Below are 21051 nucleotides of genomic sequence, written 5' to 3'. Positions count from 1 at the left end.
CAAGACCCCTATCCCACTCCTTGTACCCTGGGTATAAAAGTGGACTAAAGACCCCTGTTCAATGTTGGTTCTCCCTTGAGCTGGCCTGCTGTTCTAACAGTGTCTCCCATTCTAATAAACTTTATTTCCCTCTCATTCTGTCTTATGTCTGGAAATTCTTTTCCCACCCACACCTAGACCATGACAAGAATTACCATGCTGTGTCATGGAATTATCCCCAGCAACCCAATGAAACACAGCCCTTGATATAAGTAGTAGTCAGGATACTATTGTTACTCCTGGAGAAACACCAATTGTTATTTCAACAGGAATATTGGGGCCACTTCCACAGGGGACAGTTGAATTATTGTCAGGAAGATCAGGGCTGACTTCCCGGGGAGTTCAAATTCATACCGGAGTTATAGCCAGTGATTATGAAGGAGAACTGGAGGTTATGGCCTCCACTGCTCTTCCCTGGAAGGTTTCTAAAGGGGATAGAATTGCTCAGCTTTTAATTCTACCTTATATGGGTATAGGACATTCAGACAAAAAGCAGAGCTCTGGGGGATTTGGAAGCACAGGAAAGGCTGGTATTTTTCTCACTGAAAAAATTTTAGAATCCAGACGCACCTGACAAGTCAATATAAGTGGAAAAAACTTTCAAGGTTTAATAGATACCGGAGCTGATATTTCTATCATCAGCTCTCAACATTGGCCTAAAGTGTGGCTGACTAGGCCTGCTCCAATATCTATTGTAGGTCTGGGACAGGCACAAGGGCTAAAGCAGAGTGCTATGGTATTGTCTTGTTCAGGGCCTGATAAACAACCAGACACTATCTAACTTTATATTGCTGATATACCTTTCAATCTATGGGGTCATGATCTCTTGGAACAATGACATGCTGAGATACACATTCCTTCAAATCAATATAGCGAGGCCAGTCACTGAATTATGTTCAGTCAAGGTTATATACCAGGATTGGGACTGGGCACAAATCAACAAGGAAGATTTATCCTTTGACTACTCAAGATTTCAAACCGCCCCCTTTTCATTAGTGGCCACTGATCATATAAATCTTCCTTTACCCACACGCATACCTCTTAACTGGAAAACTGATCAACCTGTGTGGATAGAGCAGTGGCCTCCAAAATAAGAAAAACTGGAGGCTTTACATGAATTAGTTAATGAACAACTTAACAAGGGACATATTATTGAGTCCTTTAGCCCTTGGAATTCTCTGGTGTTTGTTATACAAAAGAAATCTGGTGAATGGAGAATGCTTACTGATCTGAGAGCTGTTAAGGCTATTATTGTTCCGATGGGTGCTTTGCAGCCTCGCCTACCTAATCCTAGTATGATTCCAAGAAATTGGCATTTGTTTGTTATTGACCTCAAAGATTGTTTTTTCACTAGTCCTTGACACCCTGATGATCACCGTAAATCTGCCTTTTCAGTTCCTTCCATTAATTTAAAGGAGCCACATAAAAGATTTTAATAGACTGTATCATCTCAGGGCATGCTTAACAGCTCCCTATTTGTCAACATTTTGTAACGAAGGCTTTACACCCAGTATGACAACAGTTCCCTCATGCATATATCAGGATATATTATGTGCCTTACCTGAAGCTGATAGCCTAAAGGAATTGTTTTTAAAGCTAAAGGAATGCTTGGGGTGTGCTGGCTTGTATATAGCTTCTGATAAATTACAATACACTGAACCCTTTCAGTACTTAGGAAATATAGTCACGCATACTACAATCAAACCACAAAAGGTACAAATACACAGAGACTCAATTAAAACTCTAAATGACTTACAAAAATTGCAAGAAGATATTAACTAGATTCGACCTAAGTTAGGGATTCCAACTTATTCTTTATCCCATTTATTCTATTAAGAGGGAATCCAGAGCTTAATAGCTCCCGAGAGCTAACTCCTGAGGCTGAGAAAGAACTATCAATTATAGAACAAGCTGTACAAAAATCCCAAATAGACAGAACAGACCCTTTGGCGCCTCTCCAGTTGTTTGTCTTCCCTACCCCTCATTCCCCTACTAGGTTGATTGTGTTAACTCCTTTAATAGTTGAATGGATATTCTTAGCTAATTCACAAACAAAATCTATTACCCCTATTTAGATATGATAGCCACTATAATTCTCAAAGGAAGAGGGCATGTTCAATAGCTTACTGGACATGATTCCTGCGTTATTTGCACTGCACTAACTTCCGAAGAATTAAAATATTCTCTTCACAACTCATTATCTTGGCAACTTGCTTTAGCTAACTATGTTGGGCAAATCGACAGACACTGTCCTGATTTACCTATCTTATAGTTTTTAAAATAAACAAGATGGATTTTGTCTAGAATTACTAGGGTCAACCCCATTCCCTCAGCTCCTCCTATTTTTACAGATGGCACTAGCTGAGGTAAAACAGGATATACAGGCACGTTTATGCTAGTTATTTAAACACCTGGATATTCTACACAGCAAGCAGAAATTCTGGCTATTAAACACACATAACAAAATATTCCCCAAACAAGTAACATCTTATCTGATTCTCAATATTCTGTACATGTTACTAAACATATAGAAATAGCAACTATTAAGGATACTAATCCATCCACATTGTATACACTTTTTACAAATTTACAAAAGGTGATTAGATACCAACAGTTTCCACTCTACATTACTCATACTCCAGCTCATACTGATTTACCAGGGCCTTTAACAGAGTTCAGTTCAGTCGCTCAGTTGTCTGTGACTCTTTGCAACCCCATGGACTCCAGTATGCCAGGCCTCCCTATCCAAGGCCTCCCTATCCATCACCAACTTCCGGAGTTTACTCAAACTCATGTCCATTGAGTCTGAGATGCCATCCAACCACCTCAGAAATGATCGAGCCAATTCCCTTTTATTCCCAGCATTTACAGAGGCATCAGCCCTTCATGATCTGACACATTGTAACTCAAATATTTAAAAACCAAGTTTCATATCCCTTGGGCTCAAGCTAAACAGATTGTATGGACTTATCCTACATGCCAGATGGTTGTGATAACCACATCTCCAACAGAAGCCTTGGGAGCTAATCCCCGTGGCCTGAAGCCAAATCAGATCTGGCAGATGGACGTAACTCACATTCCACCCTTTGGAAAGCTTGCTTATGTACACGTCATGGTTGATACTAACTCTAAGTTTATCTGGGCAACTGCTTGCTCTGGGGAATCTACAAAACATGTTATTTCACATTTGCGTAGTTGCTTTACTACTATGGGCCTCCCACAAAATATAAAAACAGACAATGGTCCGGCTTACACTAGTTCTACTTTTAGGGATTTTTAAAAAGGCTTGGTCTATAAAACATCATACATGAACTCTCTATAATTCCCAAGGATAAGATATTGTAAAATGAGCTAACAGATCTCTTAAAGAAATGCTACAAAAACAAAAAGGTGGGAAATGGAATGTCACTTCCTCCACAGCAAAAATTATATAAAGAATTATTTATTTAAAATTTTTGCATCAAGATAATGATTTCACTGCAGTAGAATGACATTTTAAAAAGGAACAAAAAGAAATTCACCCCAAACCACCTGTTTGGTGGTGTGATCCAGTAACACGTTCATAGCATAGGGGGACTCTGATAACCTGGGGAAGGGGTTTTGCTTGTGTTTCACCAGGTGATTCAGAAACACCCCTTCTCATCATCTGAAAGCGTCTTTTCTGTGGAACGTTGCGCCCCAAGAAATAAGTTTCAAAGGCCTGAGTCTGAAACAGACAAAGATAACGATTCCCCTCCCATTGACTTATCGCAACAAGATCCCCACTTAGGGATAAAAAATTAAAAGATTAACACAGAAATCAGAAGAGATCTTAGAAAATAAAGGGAATGCTGTCACTCCTAACAGTCTGCCTGTTGCCATGTTGGCTCTTATCACCACCACAGTGAGTATACCCTTAGCAACAGCTGAATCTAAAAATTAAACTTATTGGGCACATATACCTAGCCTCCCATTACTAAAACCCATTACTAAAACTAAAACTGGGGGGATTCTATGATCCCCGTTTATGTTTATTATTCTTCCTGGATACCAGGACCTAAAGATACATGCCTTCCTCTTTTTAAACAAGAGGAAGGGACTCCCTTCAATGTTACTTATGGGTATGAATCCTGGCCAACTTGTATAGGACCAACTACAAGATGTCTTAAATTGTCTGTGCAAGCCTGGCTGTCCACTAATTCCTTAAATAGTAACTATGTTAAGGTTCAGCTACATCTTCTCTGTGGTCTGAGTTTTGCTTATAACAACTCAGAACCCGATGTGAAATCGCTCAGTTGTGTCCGACTCTTTGTGACCCCTGTGGACTGTAGCCTACCAGGCTCCTCCTCCACAGGATTCTCAAGGCAAGGATACTGGAGTGGGTTGCCATTTCCTTCTCCAAGGATCTTCCCTGACCCAGGGATTGAACCTGGGTCTCCTGCATTGCAGGCAGACGCTTTACCATCTGAGCCACCAGGGAACCCCATAATGACACCAAATTGGACAGACCTTTATGCAAGCATCACAAGCTGTGGACTGAAAAGCAAGATCGTATTCAGTGGGATAGTTGCAGCGGGACTGAGGGAATAATTTTGATTAATGGTTCCTATGGAATTGTATGGGACTGGTCCCCTAAGGGGTATGCAGTCTCTAATTGCTCTCATCAAAAGCAGTTCTGCTATCCTCACAAAAGGCTGCGTTGGCAGGGGCATAAAGTCTTTAACCATACTAATTCACCACTCTTCAGATCATCCAATTATATGGCATGGTAGTGGCATGTCACCCCCTTCCCACAATTAGATCAAGGAAGAGGGCAAGAAGGGATTTGGAAATTAGCTTTAAGTCTTAAAAGATTCCAAATTTGGGATGGATATTATTCTGATAAGACAAATTATTCACTGACATTTAATACCAGTACAAATTGGACATTTTATATTCAGGCTTGCATGAGAGATCCTTATGTGCTCTTGAAAGGAACAATTTCTATCAGTGAAAGTGTACAGGAACTTTCTTGCCAGGACTGAAAATTATGTACCTGCTTAAATTCTTCACTTTATAATTCTAATCACTCATTTGTTATATTAAGAAGATTAGGGATATGGCTTCCAATAAATCAAACCAGACCTTGGGAAGGCTCCCTTGAAACACATGCTCTTTTAAAGGTTATAAAGAAAGTACTGCAACATTCCAAAAGGTTTATTGGACTCCTTATAGTAGCTATTATGAGAATTATTGCTATAGCCACAACCATGGCAGTAGCCGGGGTGCCACTGCATCAAACTATACAAACGACTGCATTTGTACAGCAGTGGCACCGAGATGCAAGTTCTGCCTGGGGAAGTCAAACTCACACAGGCCCAGAAGCTAATGGACAATTGGTTGATTCGGAAAATGCGGTTCTCCTACTAGGGGACAGAGCACAAAATTTAAAATTACAAATTCATCTGAAGTGTGACTGGAATATCTCTTCATTTCGTGTCACACTTGATAAGTGTAATCAAAGTGCATATACTTGGGATCAATTATCTAAACATTTGAGAGGACACGTTTGTAATAATCTATCCTTAGATATTTCCCAATTACAGGCTACTATTTCTAATATGCAGAATGCTCACTTACAGCTACTCCCAGAAACTTATTATGAACTCTTATGAAGAAACTCTTATGAAGAAATTGAGGAAGGTTTATATAAACTAAACCCCTGTAGGAGGAGGATTGCTTAGTACTATAATATCGGGATGTATATTTTTGACTGTTTTGTGTCTAATCCTCAGATGATAAGAGAAACCGAAAGAAATCATCCAAGAACTGCTGAAGAAAGAAGTTGCTCGATTGGTGTATCTACGCCTGCAAAAATAAAAAGGGGGAGATTTACTGGGAATTCCTAATAATGTACTTACCCAGCCTTGAGAGATTCCACAGAAGTAGAATCTGGAAAAACAACATATCTTAAGAAACTATGTTAATGATTATCTTTCATGTTTTTCTTAGAATAATACCCTTGCTACAAACCCCAAGGCCAGACCCAGAAGGGAGTATGACCGGGATCATAAAAACATGGACTTTGGAACACCGGGTAGGCGCCAGGCATGAAGACTGCCTACGTACTTGCTGATTGTTCCCGAGACTAGCCTGGAAGGGAATGGCCTGGAGTAAAAACAAGGAGATCTGGACTATGTCAGTGTAGTCCACGACATTTAGGAGTACGTGCTTAAAACAGCACGTGTCTTGAGAAAGATAAGATCGAAGAAAGTCTTGTAGTCTGCAATTAGGAATAAAAACTGGACTCAGAGTGGACTCTGCACCTCAGTCCAGTAGAGGCTGCAGGTCCCCTGACCCATTGCACCAGACTTCGTGTTCTGTCTTCATTCTCGTCACTCGCTCCTGGACCATTAAGGCAACAGGGAGCCAGGAAGAGACTATCAGACAACGTTGTTGCTGTTCAGTCACCAAGTCATGTCCGACTCTTTGTGACCCTGTGGACTGCAGCATGCCAGGCCTCTATGTCCCTCCCTGTCTCCAGAGTTTGTCCAAGTTCACATCCACTGAGGATGTCAGAGGATGTCAGAGCTTGGTGAGGATACCTCCTATGAACAGAGGGAATCAGGAGTTCTGGGCAGAGCCTTAGTTCCTACAGAGAGCTGGCGGGCCCAGTACACCAGGCTGGCCACAAAAACCAGCAGGTTGCTGGCTGTTGTCAGGACGGCCACAGCCAGCTGCTGGTCCCAGGTGCACATGTAGGCGGTGAGCCCATCAGTGCAGTCCTCCTCATCACTGGACCGCTGAGGCTTCCCACCCAACTTCTCATAGAACTGGTAGAGTGGCCAGAGGACCAGAGCGCTGATGTAGAGGAGCACGATGAGCAGGGTGTGCACAACCTTGACGGGCTGCTTGTATTCCATGTTGCACAGCTGGACGTGAACTTGGGCAAACTCCGGAAACAGTGAGGGACATAGAGGCCTGGCATGCTGCAGTCCACAGGGTCACAAAGAGTCAGACACGACTTGGTGACCAAACAGCAACTGGACAAAGGTGATGGAGTAGATGATGGAGGCCGAGAGGTAGAAGAGGGTGGCATAGCAGGTGTAGGTGTTGAGGAGGTGGTACCAGAAGAAATGAAGGGGGACCGGAGCTTACGTAACTCAGCAATGAAGATGATGAGGGTCACAGTGAAACAGAAGCACCAGATGGCCATGGACCAGTTGCCTACATCCCCTCTCCCAGTGCCCATGCTGACCACCAGCGAGAAGGCCACACAAGTGGAGAACAGCTGCAGCAGGCAGAGGTAGAACCATATGGTGTCCAAAGAGATGGACAAAGTGAATGTCCTATTGGTGGACATGGTGCTGTGATGGTCAGGCATATCACCGACACCAGTACGGCAGTGGTCTTTGCTGAGGACCCATCAGAGAAAGACCTAGCTCTGGAGGTGGATTAAGTCAGACGTCTGGAAATGACACAGGGCCCTGTGATGGCTGAGGCTCAGAATCTGTGGAGTTAGAACCAGACACTTGGTAACAGCACAGCTGCTCTACAGTTATTCTCCCCACCCGTCACCCTTGGCTTTGTCAAGAGACTTGTCTTATCTCAAAGGTGGGTTGAGTCTCGCCACAAAGCTAAGCACATTTTTTAACTCTTTGCACTGCATGCCATTATCTACAGCCATACAGGGTACAAGAATGTGCGCAGTCGTGTCTGATTCTTTGTGACTCCATAGGCTGTAGCCCACCAGGTTTCTCTGTCCTTGGGATTTCTCAGGCAAGAATACTGGAGTGGATAGCTGCTTCCTATTCCAGGATATCTTCTCCAAACCAGGGATCGAACCCCTGTCTCTCGCATCTCCGACACTGGCAGGTGGATTCTTTACCACTATTGCTATCTGGGAAGCTCTGGTTACAGTGATGGTTTTCTACAATCCCCAGTTTCAACTCTCCCCAGATTGAAAAAAAAAGTTTTTAATTGTTTAGTAACAAACTTTGACTTGAACAAAGTTGAGACAATTTATGTTGCCAAAATACTAACATGTTTGATTATAATTCAGTTGCCAAAACACTAACGTGTTTATTTCAAGGTGCTTTGAGACACAAGGCCGAGTGTTATGGCATATAGAGTAGATTCACCATGTACCTGTCTGACTTAAAAATTCTGAATAACGAGCACATCTGAGCCCATGAGTTCAGAAAAGAAGTAGTGGATTGCATTGTTAATGCAATTATTTTTAGCTGCGCTGCATGGTATGTGGAAATTGCCCAACCTGTGTTTGAGCCTGTGCCCCCTTCAGTGAAACAACTACTGGACCACCAGGAAAATCTGATAATCCATTCATGGATGAGAAAACTAAGGTGAAAAGGCTATAAAAGTGTAAACCCCAGAATAAAATAGCAAAGCTGTGGGTTTGAGCACTTTGCTCTACAGCCCACATGTCAGCAGGTCTCTTGTGGGTGGGAGTTCTGGGACCCAGGACCCACCTTCAGGCCCACGGCCTCCTTCCACAGTAACCTGGAGACATGTGTCCCGGCCCGTCCTCCCCGCAGCATCACTAGAAGGAGCTGCATCTGAGGAGACACAGCCCCACCCGGAGGAGGGCAGCTTCAGGTCTGAACAGGGAGGAGCCCATGGGGTGAGAACAAGGCCCTGGGGACAAGATGACGTGGGAAGTAGGGACTGTTGTGAATCCCCTCCCCCAATTTTGCCTTCATATGTGACTTCTGCATTGGGGAAGGGAGACCACCAGCTCAGCATGATTCCAAGCATCATGAAGCATCATGGAAGAAACACAGAATAAATTAGCATAGCATAGCATAGCATAGCAGTTGAGCTCTTAAGTTCCAAAACTGCCATCCAGGCGGGAGTCTGGAAAGATCTGGGAGTAGTCCTACCTGTGAGGATTTTCCTGGCCTGGGAGACTGGTTAGCAGCTTCCAAGCTGGGAAGAAGGGATTGGAAATGAACAAGGACACTGTGTCTGAGGCTGACGTGGAGCCTTTCAGGGCATCCCAGGGAGGGGGTGGGGATGGACGGATGACCGACCCCCTTTTAAGGGCAGGAGCTGAAAGAGGAGGCCCATGCTGGACCCCTGGGAGAGGACAACCCTGAGGATGTTCCCAGGACTGGGGTTGGGGGTGCAGAGTGGAGATGACTGGGGGGATCCCAGGGCCCCAGTGGCTCTGGGGCGGCCCAGTAGGTGTCTTCTGATCCAGAAGGGATGCAGGCATGGAGCCAACCTTCCGCATGGAGGAGGGGCCTGGACTGGAACTGAGATAGGAGAACAGGGGCCTGAAGGGGTTTCAGGGCTATGACAAGGACACGTGGCCAGAGTGGCAGGGACCCTGGAGACCATGGAATTGCCCAGGTCACCTGCCCAAGACAGTCCTGCCAGCCAGGGCTGCAGTCCTGCTCACACAGGGGCTCCTCCAGGGTCCAGTGCTGGGGGAGTGAGGCCCCTCCCAGCCCGCCCCCTCCTCAGGGACTGCTGCCCTGTTTCCAAAGGACTATTTGCTGAGAGGCCCCCATGGCCGAAGGGCCAGCACCTTGAGCCACAGCCAGCTTCCTGCCATCAGAGGCCTTGTTGCTTTTGCTGATAATAAACCCTGGGACAAGCTGAGGCTGGAAAGAGAAACACAGAGCAAACCTGAGGACCTCCCTGGACTCACAAAGCTCCTTGAGCCCCAGTTGCCAGTTGAGCCCTGGAGCCTGCGGGCCTCCCAGTGGGCACTGCTGGGGTGGGGAGGGGTCCTGGGTTGAGGGAGGCTGGGATGTCCTGCTCGCTGTTTGCCAGTCTATTCCCACCAACCTCCCAGAACTCATCTGGAATTTCCTTTCCGGGAGAAATGACAGCTTTGGATCCAGGGACAGAGGGGGTTCCCTGGTAGCTCACCTGGTAAAGAATCTACCTGGAATGCAGAAGACCCTGGTTTGATCCCTGGGTCAGAAAGATCCCCCAGAGAAGGCATAGGCTACCCACTCCAGTATTCTTGGGCTTCCCTGGTGGCTCTGACGTTTTAAGAATCCACCTGCAATGTGGGAGACCTGGGTTCGATCCCTGGGTTGGGAAGATCTCCTGGAGGAGGGCATGGCAACCCACTCCAGTGTTTTTGCCTGGAGAATCCCCATGAACAGAGGAGTCTGGTGGACTATAGTCCATGGGGTTGCAAAGTGTTGGGCATGACTGAGCAGCTGTGCACAGTGGGACAGAGGGAGGGCTTGGGGAAGGAGAGGCATCGGTGTTCCTGCTGTGTGACCCTGGGTAAGGCATGTGCCCACTCTGGGCCTCAGTTGCCCAACTGGGAAGAAGCAGGTTTGCCTGAGTTTCCCAGCAACCCTTCCTCCACTCTAATCTGTGAGCCTGGACACAGTGCCCCTGTCAGAGCACAGCCTGGATGTGGCTGAGCCCTGCCTGCCCAGCAGCCAGGCACGTGGACTGGAAGACAGTGAGCCGGGAAGGTCATGGCCAAGATAAAGGAAGGAAGGAGGAGGTGCCAGAAGGGCAGAGAAGGAGGAGGTGAGATGGTCACCAGAGTTACAAGGAGGCTCTGGACCTTTGGCAGACATTTCATAGCTGGATGATCCTGGGAAAGTGTCTCCCCAGAGCCTCAGTTTTCCCATCTGTGCAATGGGTTCAATACCTACTTTAATTAACGAAATCATGTGAACAGCTTATCAGAAGGCCTGTCACATGGCACACTCAATCCATGCCAGCTGTCTGTTCTCTTTCTCCCCTCCCTCACAGAGGACCCAGAAGGCCCTGGCCCCATTCTGGACATAGCACATACAAGCTTGACTTGCTCCAGATGAGAGGTTGCAAACCAGTTTGTATTGGAGGTGATCCAAGGATGTGTTTGTTGTCCCTTCAGTGTTTTCAGAAAGAGATGGTATAGAATTGGTGTTATTTATTTCTATTGTGTTTGGTAGCTGCAAAGTGTTTTAATTTCACTTGAAAATCCACATTTCCAGCTCCTTTTCAAGCTGCAGGAGATCTGGTGTCACTGGGCTATGTTCCCTTGGGGTGGGGTGAAGCTGAGCAAATGCTCTGCCGTTTATATTATTTTTCATTTTCATCTCTGTTTAGTATTTTCTACATTTTCTTCTACTCCTGTTTAATTGACATAAAGCAGGACTGTGATCATCTCAAAAGTGCCCCATTCCCTCTCTTGGGTGTGGCCAGGCTTCCTGCCTGCTCACAGGCACGTCCACCCCCCCATCCAGGAGCATCCAGGTCCTCAACTTCATGTACAGCCTTCAACACATTTCACAGGTTCTGATCATATGTAGACATGTGTGTACATACATTCACACATGTTTGTAAGGAGTATCTGTATCTTTTTTCCCTGTTTTATAAATATGAGACCATATCATCACACACCACATCTTGCTTTTCCACCACCCCCAACAGGTGCAGCTCGTCTTCTCCTGGGGCCCTAGTCCTCTCCATCCCCTTTACTTATTTCCTTCCCTCATGGCTCCTGTGGGTATTTGGACTGACCCCCCTTCTCTAGATCAGTGGACCCTTCCCAGTGAGTCTCAGACACTGGGGACACAGGATATGACAAGGGATCCTGGGATCCATGTGACCACCATGCTCTAGAGCAAGTTTTTCCAAAAACTATAAAAAATATATGACAAATAATATATTTTTCATTTCTGGAAGTTCATCTTGGTTTCCTAGGGCTATTATCACAAGCCTGGTGGCTTAAAACAACAGAAATGTATTCTCTCACAGTTCTGGAGGTCAGTGTTTTGAAACAACATGTCAACAGGGCTGTGCTGTCTCTGATGCCCCAGGAAAGGGTCCCTCTTTGCCTCTTTTAGCTTCTGGAGGCCCCTTACCTTGTGGCTGTGTTACTGAACTCAGGCTTGTCTCTTCAGTCCTCAAGAAGCCAAATACCGAGAGACAATTGTTAGGATTTGTCTGGGTCAAGGTACCGCTCCTCCGCTGTGAATACAATCACCACCCATGTCTGCATCAGCCCATGTTGGGCGGTGGGTTAAAAAAAGTACTAATGAACATTTTCACCATTTTTTGTGAATCATCTTGGTATGGAGGATTTTCTTTTTTCCAGTTTAGTAGGTCTGAGGTGAAAAAAAGACTGTATGTCCAACAACAGCCAACTGGCTGTCCTTGTGGATTCAAGCCTCCTGTAGGGAATTGTCTTAGGGAAAATCCACTTTCCCTCCCTCTCCCCTTGTAAGGGACACACTCCAGGCAAATTGAGTGTCCTGTGGGATCTTAAAGGGAGAAACTACTTCATACCACCTTTTTTCCTCATGCTGTGGGGGCGCTGAGGCTCTTCCTCCCACCCCTGCCACTGCACTAGAACCCCTCTCCCTCCAGAGACGGGGGAGGGGGCACAGACCCAGGCATCCCCTGCCTGGGGCACCAGGACAGAAACCATACAGGTCAGTGTGGATTCAGTTCCCTAAAAAGCTGACCCCCTCTTCTTCCTCCCTTGCCTGCAAAGTCACCCCTGGAAAGGAGGCAGGCTTTTCACAGTTTCATTTTCTTTTTGCTTTTAATTTGGTGCCCTTGTTGGAAGAATCTTTATCATGAGTAACAGGAAAGCCTCCCACTTATCAGATCATTGACAAAAGAATTCTAACTGGAAAATAGTAATTTAGAGGCTCATTCCAGGGCCACTGTTCTTCAGAATCGAAAACATACATGACTTGGGCTGTATTAAAATTAAAAAAGCATTTTATTCATGGTTACCTACCAGGTAATAGCTCTAGTGTTGCCAATCTGCCAAGATTGGCAGTGGACTTCTAGAAGGGACGGATATAGACCCCTCCCCCCACTTCACCGGCTCCCCCAGAACAGATTTAAAGCAACCAAACCAATTCTTCCTTGGGAAGAGAGTGGTACAGAGTCACAAATAAGCCATTCCCCACTCCTGCAGCATCCTACTGACCGCATAGTCCCAAAGAGCAAAGAATATGCCCAAAGAGCGGGGAAGGTGGGCTCGCAGGATGCATGCTCTTTTACTCACTCGGTCAAGAGGTTGGCTGCTGCGTCAGAGGCCAGTTTCCTGCTCTCAACAGAAAGTGAAAGCAAGCTGTGAGTAAGGAGTGGGGAGGGGTAGGGAAGTTTTACAGCTGCTGGAAAAATACCTACAGATCTTCACTGGGAGCAGCGGGCAGCCCGACTTTCCTAGCCGCACTGTCCCTTTCGCCCCAGGAAGACAGGGAGGGCAGGAACCCCGGGGACCTGGCTGCTGCCTGGATGTATAACATTGTCACCCAGCTCAGGCTCAACTGCTCATCCCTGAAGAAGCCAGTACTGAGAGATAAGTCTTGGGCAGAAGAAAAGTAGCTTTATGTTAAGCAAGCCGACGGGCAGGGGAGAAGGTGGATCACTGCGCAAAAGAACCAACTTCCAACACCGCAAGGCTCAGCTGGAATTTATACAAGGAAGAAAACTGAAACGGCCGCAGACTGTGTGCCAGGGGTGCGCTGTGCTTCTATTTTGGGAGACTTTACATTAACCCCAGGGCCGCCTTGCTGGATGAGAAGGTGAGTGTGGTCCTTACTTTGTTCAGATCAGCACATCAGTTCTAGGGGTCAGTGGTCGTATATTTTCTTGAGAAAAAAACGGAGACACAAACAGAGCTTAACCGGCAAACCAAATCTGAACTCAGAACGTCAAATCCGGAGCTGTGTTTAAACTGTTTACAAGGCTTTGGTTGAAGAACAAGCAAGGTTACAGCAGCGGTGACGTTGACCACCGGACCGTCACCATCACCATGAGCTGGTCCTCAGGCCTGGCCTCCAAGGCCATCATGGTTTTTTTCCTCCGCGTGGGGCAGCTGCTCTCCACCTGCGTGTCCTTCTCGCTGGGGGCCAGCCTGGGCATTTGGAAGGAGGGCATGGGTAAGTGGTGCATGTTCGTCTGGTGTCTCTGCTTTGCCATGAGCCTCATCATCTCCATAGTGGAGTTATGTGGGCTGCCGTCCCGCCTCCCTTGCTCCTGGGATGGTTTTCTTCATGCTTATTCCTCCTACTTCGTCATCATCTGTATCGTGACTTCCTTCATCTTCAGGCACCTCCTACATCCAGGTCTTTTCTCCAGGCCCCGCCCAGAACCGCGCCATCATCGCCACCGCCTTCTCCTGCGTGGCTGCTCTGCTTTATGCCATCGAAGTGGCCTGGGTCTATGTCCGACCCGGCGACATGGTCTGCTTTGTGCCCACCTTCCCAGGTGTGCTCAGGAGGCTGGAGAACCATCTGGCCTGGGTCATCTTCGCCTTCATCAGCAACACTGACCTGTACCAGCACCAGCCGGCCCTGGTGTGGTGTGTGGCCGTGTACGCCATCTGCTTCGTCCTGGGGGCCGTGAACTTCCTCGTGAATGGGTGTGACTGTGACAACGACAAAAAGCTTCCCCTCCGCTTCCCCCGTTTGCTGTGGGTGCAGACGGTGCTCTCCGTCCTCCTCTATTTCACGGCAGTGATCGTCTGGCCCCTCTACCAGTTCCACGAGAAGCTGGGGGGGCAGCCCCAGCGGTCCAGCGATATGAGCTGCAGTGATCAACTCACTACCTTTTTCTGCATCTGGGACCAGCGACTGGCCATCCTGACAGCCATCAACCTGCTGGTTTATGTGGCTGACATGATGTACTTGATCCTAGAGGCTTTTGTATGGACTGAGGCTCAGCGCAGGGACTCTGGATTTTTTTTTTCACCTGCAGTTTCTTCATCAACTTCTGATGTCCCTTGATGCCCTCTTTTAGACTCAGATACCTGGTGTTGGTGGGGGAGGGGAGTTGAGGGGAAAGTGGATGGAGCCACAGGTAGAAGGGAGATTTTTCGGAATATGGCCTTTTTGAGCATTTTGATTTTGAAACATGTAAGCAAATTGCTTTTTTAAGAAAACAAAATTAATGTTTGAAAAATATACCAAGTGGAAAGGAAGGATCAGGGGCGGGATCATTGGCCAGATGGTCTCCATATTCCCTGCAGCCTTGATGGACAAGCTGGGGAAGAGCTGAGAGATGCCCCCACAGGCTGTCTCCAAAAGCAGAGGGAAGGGAGGCGCCTTGGGTCCAGGGATCTGGATACAAGACAGGCTGCGATCTTGGGCCCTTTGCTGCAACCCTTGCTTGCACCTGGACAGCACCAAATCAATTTCTATTGATTAAGGAGGCCAAGAACCCTGGTCTATAACATGGGGAGAAGGAGCTGTGGCCCCCAAGCCCACTTGTTGAGTGGCCAGGGCCAACTCCAGCCCTTTAGTACACACAATTGATGGAGAAGACCCCGGGTGCCCAGGCATCAGGCCCTTCTCTTGCTCCCTGCCTGGCCTGGCCTCCCTGCCTCCCAGAGCAGCGGCCAAAGACTGCTTCCTCAGCCGGCCAGCCAGAGCCTCCTGGCTGACACCAGGCTCAGACTGTGGCCGGAGCCTGGTGTAGAACAGAGCCCGGGTCCATTCTCTGACCCTGGAGCAGCTTCTTGGAAGGATCACAGAGTCAGCCTTCCTCTATCCACCTTTGAGTGGAGAAAAGAGGGTCTCTTCTCTCCTGCAGCCTCAGGCACCTGACTATCTGTCTTGGGGGCCAGTGTAGGTGGTCCATCCATGTGGCCCTTGTCTGTATGGCTGACTCCTATCCCAGGGTCCCTGCAGGGAGGCTGGTGGGCTGGGGGAAGGGCAAGGAGGCACCAATCAGACCCTGCCTAGCATCTTGACCCTCTCAGGATATTTCTGGCAAGCTTGCCAACAGCAGAAGGGGGTGCTCTTGTAGGACCTCTGGGTGGGGCTTCCTCCACTGAGAGCTGGCTGTGCAGCAGGCAGGGAGCCCACGCTTTGAGAAGCTCAGCCCGAGGGCCAGATGACTGTGCTGTGTAGCCACGGATGAGCCACTGGCCTAAGGGCTGAGCACCTCCAGGGGACTCCGGTCACTGGTCCAGCCTCGCCCCTGCCATCTCCCTTGGCTACCTGTTCATGCAGAGAGAGGGCACAGCCCTGAAGGATATGTCCTAACAGCCCACCTCATGCATGAGGGGCTCCAGGTGAGGTTAAGAACTCAGGGAATTCAAATCCAAGTTCATATGACATCAAACTACTGTGCTTTTCACTCAACTTTACAGTGGCCATACCTGCCATTTGTACCACTGACCTTTGGGAACCTGGTCTGGGAGAGCAGGGAGCTGTAGCCTGACCTCTCAGGATTCTCTCCTGTCCAGGCTCTAGGGTTTAGGGTCATGGCTTCTACTGTTAACTATTTTCATGAACCTCGGAAGCTGCTGGGTGTGGCTGCCTGTCTGATTATGACTGGCCACCAGGGAGAGTGCTTGGACTATCTCTCCTCCAGGCTGACTTCCAGGCAGAACCAGCCTGATGGATACTCTGGCAGGAAATGTGAGGGGCTAGGTCTTTGACATGGTTAGGGGGCGGCTCCAGAGACCTCTCCAGTATTCTTGGGCTTCCCTAGTGGCTCAGATGATAAAGAATCTGCCTGCAATGCAGGAGAACTGGATTTGATCCCTGGGTTGGGAAGATCCCTTGGAGGAGGGCATGGCAACCCTCTCCACTATTCTGGCCTGGAGAATCCCATGGACAGAGGAGCCTGGTGGGCTGCAGTCCATGGGATCGCAAAGAGCTGAACACGACTGAAGCAACTTGACTCACTTTCCAGGGACCCTCTAGATGCCCTCACTCAGCCACTGAGCTGAGACTGGGAGGGGGCTGAGGCAGCGGTGCAGCCTGGCCTGGAAGGTGACCCCCAGGCTCCTTGACTCCCGGCCCAAGTTCCTTCCAGAGTGTCAGGCTTCCTAGAAAGAAGAGGAGCCAGGATTCCCAGAGGAAAAGCTTTCCTAAAGGAAATCTCTGACCTGACGTTCTGCTCCTGGCTCTGGGGTTTGCATGCCCCAGGGCAGGGAAAACCTGAGGAGGCCGCCCCCACCTCCTAGGTGGCCCCAAGGTGAGGGTCAAGACCCCAGAGGACAGTGTGTGCTGTGGCCCCACCCCTACCCTAGGCCCCTGCTTCCTGCACAGTCAGCTCTCAGTGGAGTCACGGGGAAGGAGAGGCTGATGCTCTAGAGAGACCCCAGCTTCAGTCAGCCCTCCTGACTCTGTGTCTCCCTCTGTGAGATGAGGCTCTCCTCCATCAAAGTGCTGAGAAGGGGACTGAGATCCCATAGACAGCGTGCCCAGCCCTGGGCTAGGGTAGGTGGGGACCCACAAATAGCACCGTCACCACGATCTTAATAAAGGAAGAGCTGCCCCTTCGGCTCAGCATCTCCTCTCCCTTTCCCTCCCTCCTCCTGCTCCTCCTCATCATCTGAGGGTCTCAGGTCCTCAGGACTTGGAGCCAAATCACATCTTCTCTGTGTGCCATGATCTGTGTGTGTTCTCATCTAGTCTGATGGCTTTAAGACTCCACTCAATAGACAAATATCCTTGTGCACTGAGTGTGTGCCAGGCACTGTTCTAGGTCTGGACAGAGAGCAGAGAACCAAGAACTCTGTCCTCATAGAGCTGACACTCTAGTACAGAAGATGGACCATGTGCAACCAGTATACAGTATCAGGTCAGTGGATGATAAATGCCATGATGAAGGAAAAACTGGTGAGAAGAGTTATTGGAGTGTGTGGGTATGAGTGGCCAGGCTGCTCTTTTAGGTGAGTGGGCATGGTAGGCATTTATGAAGATATTGAATAAAGTGAATAGGCTGTATGATGAAAACTCTGGAATTCCTGCCTCCGAAGTTGATCTGTTGGGGTCCAGAGTCAAATCCAACTGCTTCCTGATCTCTGCCTCTGGATGTCTCAGGACTCCTCACACTCACCATGTCCAATCACTTCTCCTGAACCTCCGGACCACCCCCGCACACACACGCTGATCCTTCCTCATCTTTCCTGTCTCAATGGCACCACCTTCACAGACACTTTTCACAAAACACTCATGAATCCACCCACTCTTCCTCTTCTGTAGGGCTACCTGGTCCAGATCCATCCATCTGTCTCAGCTAGACACCTGCCATAAGCTTCTAACTGATTCCTGTTTCCATTCTTTCCCTCAAAGCCTGTTTTGGACTAAACTCAAACTAAGATACCTTTGGAAGCTTCTCTTCGGATGAAACAGAGACTCCAAAACATCACCTCCAAAGCCCTGCGAGCTCAGACCCCTTTCTACCTCTCCAGCCTCATCGTCTCTCTCTCCAGCCACTGAGAGCTTCTCCCAGTCCCTCTTTGTCATCTCAGGGACTTTCCCCTTACACGTCTTAAGTCCCCCAACCCTGATCTGAGACCAGAGCACAGCCTGGCACACAGTAGTCCTGTGCTCAGTCTATGCCACTCTAAGCCTCAGTTTCCTCAACCAGAAAATGGAGATAATAGCACCTGCTTTTAGACATGATTGCACCCTGTGGAGAATCTCCCTGGCAACTTTAGCAGAGAACAACTGTGCTAGAAGGATGCTGGGTAGCTTGGAGAATTATTATGGAGGGACCAGGCTCAGAACAGGAAGGAAGTGAGCTGGGCAGCCAGGGCACAGTCAAGGTCAGCTGGTCCAGGCACCACGGCCTTTGGAAGCACACGCTAGATGCTGCTTCAGGCCCCGCAGAAGGAATTCTAATCTGACCTGTGTCTGCTTGTTACCTGCTCCCTACGTGTGTGTCCAGGCCCCACTTGTGGGGCAGGTCCAATATTTATCTGACCTTTTAAGTTTCTTATTAGGGTGAAGCCCAGTCTGTCACAAATACACAATGGGGACATCCTCAAATATAGTGGGGAGTTTAGGTTCTCAGTGGCTCCCCTCCCTGGAGATGTCCATCACACGAGGCCGTGGTGCTGTTAGGAGGATTAAATGAGATAGCACCAAATCCAGGAATTCTCAAACATTTCCACTAAAGGCTGAAGAAATGGAATATATCCTGGCCAGGGGATCCAGCCTGGAGCCTGAGGCGGTAAGCTCATGTTGTTGTTGTTGTTGTTCAATCGCTCAGTTGTGTCCAGTTCTTTGCTACTCCATGGACTGCAGCATGCCAGGCTTCCCTGTCCTCATGTTATATTAAAAAAAAAAAAAAAGAACTGGCATTTTCGAGATGGCTCAGTGGTAAAGAATCTGCCTGCCAATGCAGAAGACGCAGGAGATACAGGTTTTATCCCTGGGTTGGAAGATCCCCTGGAGAAGGAAATGGCCACCCACTCGAGTGTTCTTGCCTGGAAAATCCCTTGGACAGAGGAGCCTGGCGGGCTACACTCCATGGGGTCACAAAGAGTTGGACATGACTGAACATGCACATGCACATTTTTAATAATATACCCGTAACATATCATGCTTATTTCAAGACAAAATAAGGGCTTCCTACTAATGGACTGTGGGCTTCCCTGCCTTATTTGCTTAATGACTCAGAGCAGTGTCCTTTTGTGCATTATTTGAGCAACTTCTGGTTGACACCAAGAACAAAGCTTAAATTAAGTTTGTGGAGGAGAGGGAGGAGAAAGATGGGGTGCCAGATTCCCGTGGGAAGTGAGAAGAGCAATGGAGGGATTTGGGACCCCTGCTAGAGTCTGCCAGGATCCAGAAACAGAATATTCTGGAAGTCTTCCTTCTCCCCACACCACCAGAAATAATCTCAAGCTCTTTTTTTTTTTTTTAAAAAGGGATTTGCCTAAGTAGTGATCCCAGACTAGTAACAAGAGTGTAACCAGGGGCAGTCATCTGGGCTGATGGGCAGCTGGCCCCAGCTCAGCATGGACATGGATCACTGCGGTCACTGGGTGCCCTGAGGGATGGCGTGCTGCAGGCAGCAGTGGACACCTGGGAGCACGAGGGGCAGGGGCTGCAAACGGAGCCAGGGGAGTGACTTCCCTTGGCAGTAGTGCTGAGAGGGTGTCATTGGCTTTAAGGCTGGTCAGGGCCAATGTAGGGAGGGGAAGAGATCTGAGGGACCCCCTCACCCTATGAGCAGCTTGGTGGCCCAGATGGGTGGTTTGGGGGAACTTTGTTCCCTGAGGAAGCTCACCCTCCTTCCAGGCAAAGCACTGGAGGGATTTATGGAAACAGATACTGGTTGGAGTGGGGGGTGAGGGGATGGGCTTGAACTAAGCTCCCCCACCCCCACCACTTCTGCATCCCTGGTCAGAAGCAGACCCAGAAAAGACCAACTGGGCAAACCGCACCAGCCCAGCCTGGCTCCAGAAGAGACCTCAGGTGACAGGTCACAGGTTCTGTCGGCTGAGAAAGGGGCCCTGAGGACTTGGGCTGCAGCGGGGCTGCTGTGGACACAACAGTTACAAGAGGTCGTATGTGTCGTGCTCACTGCAGGCCGAGCTCTGCTGTGGAATCTTTTGTTCCTCCCAGAGGCCCCTGCACTCTGCACTCAGTGTCCCCATTTTCACAGGCACAGAGATGTTAGCTGGTCAAGATCGTACAGGTTTAGGTGGCAGAGCTGGATTTGAACCCAGTCATGTGGGTTCAGGACCTTAAAATCTGCTTGGATTTGCTTTGTACCTTAGACCCAAAGGGGCAGAGTGGCCAATATTTTTTTCAGCACCAACAGACTCACTAGGTGACATTACCTCCATTTCATTCATCTTCAGGGCTATTATTATTATTATTATTATCCTCCTGTTATAGATGATGAGACTGAGGCTCAGAGTGAACATTATGTCATTTGCTCAAGGTCACACAGTTACTCTCTGTCAGAGCCCAGATTTGAATACAGGTCTGTCTCCCTGTGAAGCTCAGCAGGTAATAGAATCTCAGTAAACACTGAGCCCCTTCCCTCTTCTAGTGAGTCCAGGAATCATCTCCTGGCTCCTGTGTGTCCTGCTCTGGCTGCAGTGCCCCCTTCTCAACCAGACCTCTTCCTGTTGACAAGCCAGCAGAACATGACAGAGAGGATGCAGATACTAGGGAGGGACTGATTCGAGCTTTGCCTTAATCTCCTGGGCCCATCAGCCTTCCTACAGAGATTTTTCCACAGGAGACAGCCACTCAGACAAGGATCACATGGACTGGCAGTCGATGCCTGGCCCCCAGGATGGGTACATGTGGCCACTCTAGAGCAGAGTCCATTCTCTCTCCACTTAGAGGAGGA

The 21051-nt window shown here is 48.4% G+C and overlaps 1 protein-coding gene and 1 non-coding gene across 2 annotated transcripts; one reads left to right on the top strand and one right to left on the bottom strand.

Moving 5' to 3' along the window:
* Nucleotides 1-4425: 4425 nt before the first annotated feature.
* On the bottom strand, nucleotides 4426-4498 carry TRNAC-GCA (transfer RNA cysteine (anticodon GCA)). Its single transcript has one exon. It is a non-coding gene; the product is annotated as a tRNA-Cys (tRNA).
* An 8589-nt stretch (nucleotides 4499-13087) lies between these two features.
* On the top strand, nucleotides 13088-17925 carry LOC129633747 (myeloid-associated differentiation marker-like). The gene is made up of 2 exons (XM_055555663.1): nucleotides 13088-13880; nucleotides 14209-17925. Exons 1-2 carry the CDS (start codon nucleotides 13754-13756, stop codon nucleotides 14724-14726), a joined length of 645 nt encoding a protein of 214 aa, XP_055411638.1. The 5' UTR covers nucleotides 13088-13753; the 3' UTR covers nucleotides 14727-17925.
* Nucleotides 17926-21051: the final 3126 nt, after the last annotated feature.

This window comes from Bubalus kerabau, chromosome 19 (assembly GCF_029407905.1).
Source record: "Bubalus kerabau isolate K-KA32 ecotype Philippines breed swamp buffalo chromosome 19, PCC_UOA_SB_1v2, whole genome shotgun sequence".
Lineage (NCBI taxonomy): Eukaryota > Metazoa > Chordata > Mammalia > Artiodactyla > Bovidae > Bubalus > Bubalus kerabau.
This window is presented reverse-complemented; position numbering and strand designations above follow the sequence as displayed.